Source organism: Aquarana catesbeiana, linkage group LG01 (assembly GCF_042186555.1).
Source record: "Aquarana catesbeiana isolate 2022-GZ linkage group LG01, ASM4218655v1, whole genome shotgun sequence".
Lineage (NCBI taxonomy): Eukaryota > Metazoa > Chordata > Amphibia > Anura > Ranidae > Aquarana > Aquarana catesbeiana.
Genome location: NC_133324.1, coordinates 244,260,469 through 244,274,573, shown reverse-complemented (window position 1 = coordinate 244,274,573; position 14,105 = coordinate 244,260,469). Strand labels below are relative to the sequence as shown.

The 14,105-nt window shown below is 42.2% G+C and overlaps 1 protein-coding gene across 3 annotated transcripts in view; it reads right to left on the bottom strand.

The window, feature by feature from the left end:
• SBNO1 (strawberry notch homolog 1) overlaps window positions 1–13,043 on the bottom strand; it is an 82,865-nt gene extending 69,822 nt beyond the window's left edge. Inside the window, exons 1-3 of one of the 3 annotated variants that reach the window (XM_073627185.1) lie at window positions 12,677–13,043; window positions 10,152–10,283; window positions 1,521–1,625 (exon numbers count right to left, since the gene is read on the bottom strand). In XM_073627185.1, coding sequence (XP_073483286.1) covers window positions 1,521–1,625; window positions 10,152–10,283 — 237 coding nt within the window. In that variant the 5' untranslated portion in view covers window positions 12,677–13,043. The remainder of the gene's footprint in view (window positions 1–1,520; window positions 1,626–10,151; window positions 10,284–12,676) is intronic. The other 2 variants (XM_073627193.1, XM_073627201.1) reach the window with 2 other exon arrangements.
• Window positions 13,044–14,105: the final 1,062 nt, after the last annotated feature.

Below are 14,105 nucleotides of genomic sequence, written 5' to 3'. Positions count from 1 at the left end.
CCCTTCAATGTACCAAAACGCATCCATGTGCATATACTGTACATGCACTGTACTGTGTCAGTCAAAAATCTGTCAGGTATGTTTCTTGGTGCATGGAAATTAGGGCACATAGAACACACGTATCACACACAGGTGTAACTGGGCTATTTAGGTCTAAAGAAAAGAGAGAAGTGTTCTGCAGTGTCAGATGGTAGCATTTCATAGACATCAGATACATATGGGCACCTAAATAAACTGCTGTGCACTTAAATCAGCCTTTCAACTAGGGAGCTGTGGCACCCTGGGGTGCCTTCTAGGTTCTTCAGGGATGCCTTGACAAAAGGTCCAGAAATTGCCAAAAATGGTCAATAAGCCAGTGGATGGATCAGACCTTCCATTTTTGTTACACAAAGCCTAAATAAAATAAATAAAAGTCTTTATTGAGCAGCATTACAACCTGGTGCACTGTGTGGGCCAGCTTTATAACAACCAATGCCACCATAGGTTGATAATAAGGATCTTGAGCACCTGACAGTATCCTTGTTTGCCCCTCCCCTGCCCCTTTCCATTGGCTCTTGGGTCAGGTTAGTTGAATGAGGTAGAGAAATTGAGGTTGAGAACACTAGTCCTTCCTATGTAACAAAGGTGTATTGCTTTGTAAATATCACCCTAAAATGTTGGGTGTGCTACATGTGTAGAGGCCACTGCATTATGTAAAACTTAGTTTTTTTACATTATAGAAAGGAGTGCTTCAAGATTGTGCATAATTGTAACCACTTCAATACCAGGCACCCTAATCCCCTTCCTGCGCAGGCCATTTTTCAGCTCTCAGTACAACAAATGAAAACTTTGAAAAGAATTAATGTTTTTGTTTCGGTTATAAAATTTTGTAAATAAGTACGTTTTCTCCTTCACTGATGTGGACTGATGGATGAGACAGCACTGATGGGGAGGCACTAATATGCAACACCAACAGGAATTGATGAGGCAATAATATGCAGCACTGATGGGCAGCCTTTATGAGCACTGATAGGCGGCACTGACAGGCATTGCACCAATTATCAGTACAGATCCCCCATGTCAGGAGAACCACTCATCAGCTCTCCCTCTACTCACAACCTGTCAGCGTGTATAGAGGAATGCCGATAACTGACACTTCCTAGTTACGCTGTGACTGGGCACAGCTGATCACATAGTAAAGAGCCTACGTCATCAGAGCAACACACTACCGGTCACCATGTTGCGTGCACCCCCAACCCCCCAAGGGTGCCTTCACTGAAAAAGGTTGAGAAATGACGACTTAGAATAAATTTTTTAAAAAATTTTTAAAATAAAAAGGAAAATCACCACCTTTCCACTATCGAGATCATACAACAGTTTCCATTTTCCAGTTAAATTATTCATATACTATTTTGCACAAAGCCAACAAGTTTCAGAGGGACTAGAGGGCTGGCTTTAACCATTCCCTACTCTATCAAAACCTTATGAAATGTACTTTGTTTTAGAACAAGGTTAAGTAGAAAATTAGAAATGAACCTTACCCGGACATTCAGCAATGCTGGGGTTGTTAGAGACACTGCTTCTTGTTTTACAGAAACTGATGCTTCAATCTCTTTGTTTCCACTTAAAGCACCAATTGGCACAGACTGGTGGAAAATGACATTTAAAAAAAAAAAAAAATTAGGAGGATAAAAAAAAAAAAAAAAATGTATTTTGCTTAGGTCTATACACTAACATTTAATGGTTAAGCTAGTAGAAATTTGCAAGTGTAAAAGTCACTATTTTTTATAGTATCGTGCTAAATAGACTAAGCTACACTGTAGGCTTAAAGGAATTGTGAAGGTTTTTTGTAAAACAAAAAAACAAAAAAAAACAAACACACACACACACATACATATATACTTACCTGCTCTGTGCAATGGTTTTGCACAGAGCAACCACTTAACCCCCTCTTCTGGGGTCCCCCAGCTTGTGCTTCTGGCAGCTCTTTTTTGCTATGTGCCACAAAGCAGGCTGATGACAAAGTTCCCACTGCTCTCACCGAGTCCAGTGGAGGAAGAAGAAAGAAGCACCACTGCTCTGTCACAGCCCTGGATTGAGCTCAGGTAAGTAAGGGGGGCGGGGTTGGTGAAAGAAGGTGGTCCTTCACTACAAATAAGAGAATGCATTAAAGGAGTTATAAACCCTTGCGGTTTTTCACCTCAATGCATTGGTGAAAAACCCTCTTGTAGTGCACCAGCCCCTCAGAGCCCCCCTTTTACTTACCTGAGCCCGATCGCTCCTGCGCCATGAATGAGCACACCTGCTCCAGCCGGCATCTCGGGTCCTGAATGGATAGATAGCAGCGCAGCCATTGGCTCTAGCTGCTGTCAATCAAATCAAATGACGGGGAAACTGAGGGGCGGAGTCCTGAGTCCTGCTGTCTGTCAATGGACACAGCAGCAGCAGGACACGGGAGCGTGCCCGCACGGGTGCCCCGAGGGAGAGCGTTTCTCCAACGGGGCACTCAAGAAGAGGAGCCAAGAGCACCGCTGAGGGACCTCAGGAGGAGGAAGATCGGGGCCAAGTATGACCGCTTTTTTTGTTTGTTTAACGGAAGGTGTACACATCCTTTAAGGCAAAAAAAAACCCAAAACAAAACAAAAACACACGGAGGACTTTACAACCACTTTACCATTTGTACCAATGGCTCATTTTGTTGTGTCCTGCTTCCCCTTCATTTACATAACTACAGGAAGAAGGGGATGGGAAATTCACTGTTACATAATTATCAGCAAGACAGATGTCTTAGAAGTTTTTCCCTTTTCCTATGCTAGCGACAAAAGTAACATTTTGGATTTCCCATTGCTTTCTATCCAAGTGACCAAAGTCAACAGGAAAAAGGGTGCATCTCCCAATCAAGGACATAGAAAGCAATTAAAACCTAAATGGAGAACAAAGCACACATTAGCATAAAATTAATGAGGTACAGAGTGAATGAGATATGCCCCTTGCCAAGACACACTTAACACTAGAGGTGCACTGAATGGAAATTTTGGTGCCGAAACCGAAAATGCAGGATGCACTTGGCTGATATAATACAATTATATATAAAAATAAATTAAATTTGACTTTAATATCATGAATTTAAATGAATATCAATTTATTGTCGGCCATTATTGGCATCTTTAGCGCAAGAAAAGTTATAAAAAAATAAAAATAAAATACATCCCTTTAAATTCTATGTACTGTTAGTCTTTACACTGGTCTGTTGTGCTTCAGTTGTTAAAAATCCTGCGTACTGCATTTTTGGTCAGAAAAACAAAAACAAAAAAAAAAAAAAAAAAAAAAAACAAACACACCAACGTTTGCCAGCGAGAGACCGAGAAGGAGGATCGGCGCTGCTGAGCAAAAATCATTGCATATTAGTTAAATTTTTTTAGTTTTGGATGGAGTGGAGACGGATTAGAACGGTTCTCACTTTTTATTGCTGTCTGTGCCAATTATCCTGTTTTCCATTATCATTGAAAGGGAAAGTAAAAGAAAATCCCAAATTTTGCGTTGTCCCCAGAAAAGTAATAGCAGAGAAATCTTTCAATTGGGACACTAGATCTGGTGAACTTCGGGGTCCCCAAAAATATAATTTCCTCTTATGGGACAGGAAGTGAAGGGAAATCTCCTCAATGGGACACAGATAGCGAAAAAAAAAATATATACAGTGGGGATCGAAAGTTTGGGCACCCCAGGTAAAAAAAAAGTGTATTAATGTGCATAACGAAGCCAAGGAAAGATGGAAAAATCTCCAAATGGCATCAAATTACAGATATTAGACATTCTTATAATATGTCAAAAAAAGTTAGATTTTATTTCCATCATTTACACTTTCAAAATTACAGAAAACAAAAAAATGGCGTCTGCAAAAGTTTGGGCACCCTGCAGAATTTATAGCATGCACTGCCCCCTTTGCAAAGCTGAGACCGGCCAGTGTCATGGATTATTCTCAATCATCGTCTGGGAAGACCAGGTGATGTCAATCTCAAAGGTTTTAAATGGCCAGACTCATCTGACCTTGCCCCAACAATCAGCACCATGGGTTCTTCTAAGCAGTTGTCTAGAAAACTGAAACTTAAAATAGTTGACGCTCACAAAGCTGGAGAAGGCTATAAGAAGATAGCAAAGTGTTTTCAGATGTCTATATCCTCTGTTCGGAATGTAAGAAATGGCAGTCATCAGGAATAGTGGAAGTTAAAGCAAGATCTGGAAGACCAAGAAAAATATCAGACAGAACAGCTTGCAGGATTGTGAGAAAAGCAATTCAAAACCCACGTTTGACTGCACGATCCCTCCAGAAAGATCTGGCAGACACTGGAGTTGTGGTACACTATTCCACTATAATGAGATACTTGTACAAATATGGTCTTCATGGAAGAGTCATCAGAAGAAAACCTCTTCTACGTCCTCACCACAAAAATCAGCGTTTGAACTTTGCAAATGAACATATAGACAAGCCTGAGGCATTTTGGAAACAAGTTCTGTGGACCGATGAGGTTAAAATAGAACTTTTTGGCCGGAATGAGCAAAGGTACGTTTGGAGAAGAAAGGGCACAGAATTTAATGAAAATAACCTCTGTCCAACTGTTAAGCATGGGGGTGGATCAATCATGCTTTGGGGTTGTATTGCACCCAGTGGCACAGGGAACATTTCACAAGTAGAAGGAAAAATGGATTCAATAAAATTTCAGCAAATTTTGGATGGTAACTTGATGCCATCTGTGAAAAAGCTGAAGTTAAAGAGAGGATGGCTTCTACAAATGGATAATGATCATAAACACACCTCAAAATCCACGGGTAATTACATCAAGAGGCGTAAACTGAAGGTTTTGCCATGGCCTTTACAATCTCCTGACCTCAACATTATTGAAAATCTATGGATAGACCTTAAAAGAGCAGTGCGTGACAGACAGCCCAGAAATCTCAAAGAACTGGAAGACTTTTAAAAGGAAGAATGGGCAAAGATATCGCAAACAAAAACTGAAAGACTCTTGGCTGGTTACAAAAAGCGTTTACAAGCTGTGATACTTGCCAAAGGGGGCAGTAAAAGATATTAACTCCGCAGGGTGCCCAAACTTTTGCAGATGCCATTTTTTTGTTTTCTGTAATTGTGAAAGTGTAAATGATAGAAATAAAATCTAACTTTTTTTGACATATAAGAATGTCTAATCTGTAATTTGATGTCATTTGGAGATTTTTCCATCTTTCCTTGGATTTGTTATGCACATTAATACACATTTTTACCTGGGGTACCCAAACTTTCGATCCACATTGTATATCTGACATTGGTTATAACTCTCCCTTGCTTTAGCCAAAATAAAAAGTTAATACATAGAAAAGGGTTTTGCCCAGAATTGTGCTTTAACCACTTAAGGACTAAGCCTGTTTTTTTTTTTTTTTTTTACACTTGGTGTTTACAAATTAAAATATTAGGTTTTTTTTGCTAGAAAATTACTTTAGGACCCCCAAACGTTATATATTTTTTTTCTGACAACCTAAAGAATAAAATGGCGTTCGCTGCAATACTTTGTCACATCGTATTTGTGCAGCGGTCTTAGAAAATGCAATTTTTGGGGAAAGAGATACACCTTAATTACACGATAAAAAGTTAACCCAATTTTTATTTTAGATTGTGAAAGAATGTTACACCAAGTAAATTGATACCAAACATGTCATGCTTCAAAATTGCACCCACTTGTGGAACGGCGACAAACTGACACTTAAAAACCGCCATAGGTGAGGTTTAAAATATTTTACAGGTTACCAGTTTTGAGTTAGAGAGGAGGTATTTTGCTAGAATTATTGCTCTCACTAACGATCACGGCGATACCTCACGTGTGGTTTGAGCCCAGTTTACATATGCAGTCGCTTCTGCGCGTGAGCACAGAGGGACAGGGCACTTTAAAAACATTTTTTTCTATTTTACTTTTTAACACTGTCCATAATTCCATCTTCCTTGACTAAGGCCCCTGTTCAAGCTGAGGAAAAACAGCCCCAAAGCATGATGGTGCCACCACCATGCTTCACTGTGGGTATGGTGTTCTTTTGGTGATGTGCAGTGTTTTTGCACCAAACATATCTTTTGGAATTATGGCCAAAATGTTCAACCTTGGTTTCATCAGACCATAACACATTTTCCTACATGCTTTTGGGAGAGTTCAGATGCGTTTTCTACATCCACAGTTTTAAGAGGGTGTGCACACTTATGCAACCACATTTTATTTTTAATTTTTTTTTTACCCCCCCCACCTAAAAGATTTCAGTTTTTTTAAACATTGAGTTGTACAGTTTATAGATCACAAAAAAGGTGGAAAACGTTCTGAAATTATCTTTGTCTCATGTTTTTACATCACAGAAACCTGACATTTTAACAGGGGTGTGTAGACTTTTTATATCCAAGGTTTACAGCATTTTGACATCCACGGGTGACAAACACCATTTTATGGAAAAATGGGAACAGGATATAGGGGAGGTCTTGTACCCTGCATAGTGGCATAAACTGCGCAAGGCGCTGCAAAGTCAATTATACACACCTCCCAATAGAGGCCAACTACAAAGTACTAATGCAACAGTACTTGGTCCCTGCCAGAACTGAGGGTGCAGTCAAGAGGGAACGGCATATCAGGTTTGATGAATGTGCCCAAAAGTTTGTAGATTCTGGATCAGAGCATACAACGTTATCTATTCCCTCATGGGGACTAATTTGACTAAGTCCCCGCTGCAGGCACCCCTTGGACACCCTGTTGAGGGAACCCCCGAGACCCACTCAACGTCTAATATCTTTCATTTGTACAGACAGACAGACAGAATAACGATCGCAAGATCTTGGAAATCCCCGATGCTATCTTTTGACCTCTTAAAGAACAAATTTTGTCCTGGATAAAGCCCCTTTGCCAACCTGCGGGACCAGCTTCCCCGATTTGAAAATATCTGGGACCCCTTAATCACTTGACAGGGACAGCCTCGTCAGATCTAAGGCTAGCCTCATTGTGCCTTAGGAGAGAGGCTCACTGCCTTTTTCTCCCTTTCCCATTTCTTCTTCCCCTTATTTCTTTTATTTCTACTTATTAACCCTTTGGGTAGTTTGGAGAGTGGGCGTGGGTCCCACTCCCAGTTTGAGGGCTGTGTATGTAAACACAAAGACCAGCTACAGTGATTGATCAATGGCTGAGATGACCTGTTGTTGTCGATGGGAGCGTCTTCTGACCATGCAGCTCCTCTTTGGAAGATGTCTCCTCTGCTCTTGAGAATTATAGTCACAGCCCAAATAAGCCTTATACCGGTCCTTTAGCGAACACTCGTGTATGTCACAAATTTTATGTGCTGGTACTTTTCTATTTTACAAAGATCAATTTAGCCTTTTAAACACATATCCCGGTTCTCTCAGGGGAGATGAGACAGATCGTGTGTCCATACCACGTATGAACACCGATCTCTCTCTTCCCCTAGTCAGTCCCACCCCCCTACAGTTGGAACACATCTAGGGAACACAGTTAACCCCTTGACCCCCCCCCCCCGTGTTAACCCCTTACCTGCCAGTGACATTTATACAGTAATCAATGCATTTTTATAGCACTGATAGCTGTATGATTGTCAATGGCCCCAAAAATGTGTCCAATTTGTGCGCCATAATATTGCAGTACCGATAAAAAAAAAAAAAATCGCCGATCGCCGCCATTAGTAAAAAAAAAAAAAAAAAAAAGAAAAATGCCATAAATCTATTCCCTATTTTGCAGACGCTATAACTTTTGTGCAAACCAATTAATATACGCTTATTGTGATTTTTTTACCAAAAATATGTCGAAGAAAACATATCGGCCTAAACTGAGGAAATAAAAAAAAAAAAAAAAAAAGCAGTGGGATATTTATTATAGCAAAAACTAAAAGTGTTTTTCTCAAAATTGTGGCTCTTCTGTTTATAGCGCAAAAAATAAAAAACGGCAGAGATGATTAAATACCACCAAAAGAAAGCTCTATTTGTGTGTGGGGGGGGGGGGAGTAAGTTTTGTTTGGGTACAGCGTCGCACGACTGCGGAATTGTCAGTTAAAGCGACGCAGTGCTGTATCGTAATTCATAGTTATCAGCACATGGGCTACTGTTACAATTTAGACTTCTTTCACGCAGCAAGGGTGGCCTTGACTTTAGGCCTAAATTTATGCACCCTATCCAATCAGAGTGCTTACCAATAAAAAAAAAAGGTACTCTCCCTAGCCAGCTGAAAGATGTTAGGCCCAATGCCAAAATTAGCAAACTGAAAGCAAAATCAGACATATCCGGAAAGAAGGTGGTAATAGAAGACACACTGGTTCCCACATCACATCTCACACAGGCAGTTCACACTGCCCTCTACGAACCGCTGCAGGTGTCAATAGTTAGTGACACCCCCAGATCAGTTTGCAGTGCAAACTGCAATTTCGGACAAAAATCGAATCGCATGGGTTGATCACACATGTTCTCACACCAAAAGCATGCTCCTTTTAAGAAAATGTGTGGGGGCTGCCAGTATCTATTAATTGCACCACCCCCTGAGAGATCATTACTGAAAAACAGCACACATTACACATAATTAGACAGACCTAACTCCCTGATCGCCCTAGATGTTGACCCCCTTCCAGCCAGTGTCATTAGTACAGTGACAGCATACCTTGGCACTCCAGATGTTTTGGAACTACATTTCCCATGATGCTCAACTACACTGCAGAGTGCAAGAGCATCATGGGAAATGTAGTTTTAAAACATCTGGGGTGCCAAGGTTCGCAATCACTGGCATATAGTATCACTGAATTAATGTCTGTGGCAGTTAGTCAATTCCCCCCAGTGTCAGATTGATCGCCACATTATCGCAGTCCTGTTATAAGTAACAGATCATGGGTTATATATATATATATATTTTTTTAAAACAGACATATTAAAATAAAGCCATAAGCATAAAACACAAAAACATCAGGTCTATTCCTGAGCGGCAACTGAGAGTTTCAGTACTCTGTAAAGAAGTGTAAAAGTATGTAACAATAGGCTCACCCAGAGGCCGGTGTAAGAGAACAAATTTTTAAATAAAAGGAATATAGGCAAAAGCATGACATCATGAAAGTTAGATGACAAGCAAGAGTGAGCGGAAGAGAATGAACAGACTATAGGAAATGGCAGATAAAGAACAGAAATCTTTGGAGGAAAATAGTAGTGGTGGTGGGTGTTTGGGTAATCATGCACAGTCACTAATCAGGAGGCCAAAAGGCTGTTGTAGGCTCCCGAGTACTGGAAATCATGCTATTAAATTTCATGTACCACAGCTATCCAATAACTGTTGGGGGCTTTGGGCATTTCCACCTTTGTGGTATACATTTTAGCAGCATTGAGAAGATGGATCAAGAGGGACATCTTATATCTATGCCTCAAAAGTGGAGTGAGGTGAAGCAAGCACTGCTCCGATTCGTCTGCTAGCAAAATGTCTGTCAGTCTAAAGATCAGTTTCTGGACTGAGTCCCCAAAAGGGCAGATAAGGGGGCATGTCCAGAATATATGTAGTAATAAACGGTCTGATTGTTGACAGTGGCAACAAGTGGGGGAGACAGAAGGGTAATAAATCTTATGTAGGAGCATAGGAACTCTATATCAACATGACAGGACCTTATACTCAGTTATTCAGGTTGAAAAAAAAAAAAAAACCAAGACAAGTCCATCTAGTTCAACCATAAAAATAAATAAAAAATAATATCAATACAATCCCATATACTCCACCTCCTGGAATCTACTCGCAATTGAGGATTGGTGTTTTTTTTTTTTTTTAGCAGGTGTAGGCCCGATGCAGAAGTACACCAATAATTTACAATATACGGCCTCATGTGCACAAGACCTAAAAGTCAACGGATTGAGAATGCCAACTTAGTAAGCTGCATGTTTGTTCCAGCTTACTCACACTAACGAGGTCAGCAATGTCTGCCTCTATATTTTCCTCAACACAGAGTTACTTAAAGGTCACAGAATTGTTACAGCATCAGTGTACAAGGAGTCCAATCAGAAGACCAGTTTTCAGCTTCTTTTTATTCATATTTTGAAACGAAAAACTTTACAAAAAAAATAAAAAGTATTTTCCCTATACATCTACAGGGTAGCAAAAGTCATGCAGTTTCCTCAAACTTACTTGCTGGGTGATGGGGGCTTGGCTTGGAGCAAGTAGACCTATATCCAAGGAATCGCCATCAAAAAGGTCGTTAGGGCTGATGCCACACTCGCTCAGAGCAGCAAGTAACAAATCCTGATTTGGATCCATCATCTTGAAAATAAAGTGTTAAAGTCACACATAAGACCACCAACACTGGATTTCAGCACACATGCATAACTAGAGCATTTACATTTAGACAAAAAGGGTCAACCTCTGGATTTGCCCTAAGGCAAAACAGAGGACAGGCACTACCAATTCCTAAATGATCCATCTCAAATAAAAACCAAGACACCAGCCAACGTCAATGACTGAAAGGCCACGGACAAAACTGTGTGCTAAAAACTGGTTTCTGGCAGAAAGGGCACTATACAGTCATATGATGCAAAAATGACCTGATATGCACCACATGTTTTGTAAAACTGACATTCTTACTTGAAATGTAAAAGTAAAAAAAAAAAAAAAAAAAAAAAAAAAAAAAAAAAAAAAAAAAAAAAACACACACATGTAAATGACTAAGGCCCCATTCACACCTGAGTGTTTTGACATGTTTATGACAACACTCAATTAGAACTCCATTTAAATTGCCCCTGTTCACATTAGTACGCTCTATTGCTTGTAGTGGGTTGCCTGTCACAAGAAGTACAGGAGCTTCTTTTTGAGTAGATTCATGCATACTTAGCCCCATAAAATTCAATGGGTTTGCCTGAATATGCCTAATTCAAGTGATTATATGCATTTCTCTGCCTTACAACTAGACTTCTCCTCCTCCTCATCCTGTCTTGTCCAAAGCTCACAAAATACATGTACACAAGCGATAAAACAAAACACTGGTAGGTTGCCCAAAATACACTATGCCAGTGATGGCGAACCTTAGCATCCCAGATGTTTTGGAACTACATTTCTCATGATGCTCGTGCACTCTGCAGTAAAGTTAAGCATCATGGGAAATGTTGTTCCAAAACATCTGGGGTGCCAAGGTTCGCCATCACTGCACTATGCTATACTCAGGTGTGAATGTAGCTTACAAATTTGTTACATATTTCTACAATTTAGGCCTCATGCACACTCTGGATATTTTCTCATCTGCTTCTAGGGGTGTTTAGTGTTTATTTTCCCTGCCTCTAAATGCTCCTGCACGTTAGCCCATTTACACATAGGCAGCTAGAGTTTAAAAGGCAGAAACGTTTAGAAGCAGAAAAAAAAAGCCCACTGCCAGTGCATCCAGGAGCAGCATAAGAAAAAAAAAAAAAAAAGCTTGACGTATGGAAACAGGTCTAAAACATACATTCAGTGCATCAGCGTTATTCCATTTCAAAGGCCAGAACAAGTCATCGTTCTTTCCAAAGAAATAAATGAACGTCCTAACGCGTCCAAACATGTTAAGCGACAAACTATTTCACTGCCAAAATGCCGTTTCCAGGAGGAAAGGTGTCCAGAAGAGAGAGAAACCTCCAGTGTGCATGATGCCCTAGGCTCGGTTCACACTGCTGCGACTTGATGCCCCTGGCAGTGGGCAATGGAACCCTTCTAATCAATGCGACTCAAGTCGCAGTGGCTTAGAAAGAGGTTCCTGAACTACTTTGGGGCGCCTTCATCACAACTTGCACTGAATTCTGTTAAAGGCGCGCGCTGCTACCAAAGTCGCATTGTGAACCGAGGGTTAAGGTCAGCAGCCTACTCAATTACCTTTTAGTAAAATATACTAAAGAAACAGCTCCAACAAATCAAAGAGCCTGCTGCCTGTGACTACATCTCCATTTACTAAACAGGCGATCTAAAGCCTCCTTTGTCAGCATGGCACAAAATACATTTCTGCTAAAAAAACAAGTGAAGGCCAGCAGATAAGGTCGCCTGTGTGACACTGGAGAGGAATAGAGGGGAAGCCATCCTCACACCTGCAAAGTAAAGGTCAGCAGTGGGACACGAGCCCGGACCTCCCCAACCTTCCTCCTACCACGTGTTCACAACATAAACTTCCGGGTTGGGCCGGGATGACTAATCTAGAGTCCTGCGAGTCCGGGGCACCATGTGCGGGGGGTGGTGGAGGGCAGAGTCCAGCGGTTTACTTCATTGTGCTCGGCCAGGGCAGAACACGTGTAGCTGTGTCAGGGCTCCCTTATCTCTGGATACAGTGACCGGGGAAAGTACTGGGACCTTGGGCCGGACATGGAGAAGAGAAAGTAGTGGTGAGGGAAGCTCAGGCGGTGAAGGGAGCTAGGGCCGGGGAGGTGAGAGGGAGTTGGGGCGGTGAAGAAAGCTAGGGGCGGAGGGGGAGTTGTAGCCGGGGAGCTGAGGTAGTAAAGGACAAGGAGATAGTACTGGGAGCGGCCAATAACACAGGGCTGGTGTCGGAGTAGCAGGCCGCGCACTCAGGTCGCCTCTCCTCAGACCAGTCAGCACAGCCGGGAATAAGTCGATCTCACCAGGCCTGACGCGAGCGAGCCCAATATTCTGAGGCGCCCTGTTCTAGCCGGATACCTCTCCCATCCCCCGTACACACTTACACTGCCGGTCACAGGAACTCTCTTCACTCGGGCGCCGTGTCGCCTCAGTACCGCTGCTGTCGCTCTTTAGCCACCGCCGCTTTCTACCTCACAGCCGCCATCTTTACCGGGGAAACACCACAGCGCAGCACCACGTGACCCGCACAGGCCTCGGCCTCTCCACCCGCCCCCCACTCAGCGACCGCTGCGCAGCTCTTCCCGCCCGGCCGGCTCCTTTCCTGCCGCTTCCACCTCAGACACAGACCTTCGCCGGGAGCCCGCCGCACGCTTCGACCAATTCTCATTATAATTCTTGTTTTGTTAGGTAACACCAAGCAGGAGGCAGTTGGGATCACGTGATGCACCTAGGCGCCGCCTCGGTGGAAGTGACGTTGGTGGGCGGTCGGGCGGCGGGGCTTGTCGTCATGAGGACACCATTTTGGGACGGTCGTGTCAACAGCAGTTTGGTGCATCATGTGATAGCAGTGCGTGTGTTAGAGGCTGGCTGGGCCGTCCCTAAGGTCGTGCTGGGGAAAGTTGCGCAGCAACGAGGTTCCTTCTACTGCTGGAAAGCTTTTGGCGTCTCTTCGTATTCCAGTTTAACCGAGGAAGATGGCTGACAGAAATTCTTATCAGTTTTATGGGACATAGCTCCCAACTGTCCCTGATTTCGAGGGACTGTCCCTGATTTGGAGCAATGTCCCTCATTCCTCCTCATTTGTCCCTCATTTTGGTCTGATCTATATCGTTCATTACAAAATGCACTTTTTATCTATCAAAAAGTATTTTCCAGCGCTAAATCTTTCATCTGAGTTCTAAATTGCTGCATTTGTAAATTCCAAAAGCTAATCTAAAGGAATAGCAGCAAAAAAAAAAGCACTTGTGGGTTTAACCAATCTTGTTTTTTTGTACAATTCTCCTTTAAGGGGGCGTGGTAAGGGGTGTGTCCTATGCCTTGCATACTTTTGCTGATAGGTGTTCCTCTTTCCCATCTCAAAACGTTGGGAGGTATGTAGTTAGTGCATATGAGGTGTGCAATGTGCTTGATAGGCAGTCTTGAGGGAGCCTGGTGTCGTTCTACCTGTGTGACAGAGATTGCCCCCTGGGGGTCATTTATTGATTCACCTGTAATCCTCTGCAGCTAATTGCAACAATTTACAATGTTCTGAGACCGATTTCTTACTTTAGATAAGACCGATTTTTATTCGAAAGGATAAGTTCACATTAGGCCGATTTGGCATGTGATTTGACGTCAATGGCACTGTCCTAATCGATGCTACACCGATTCCCAAAAGTAGTTCCTGTACTACTTTTGGCGTCTTCGGGGCGATTCGAATAGACATCTGTGCATGAACCCGTATAGATGTCTGTCAAATTGCCCCCAAATTTGAACTGCATTGCCAGTTTGAAATCGTGCGAGTTCAGCTGAACTTGTACAATTTCAAACATG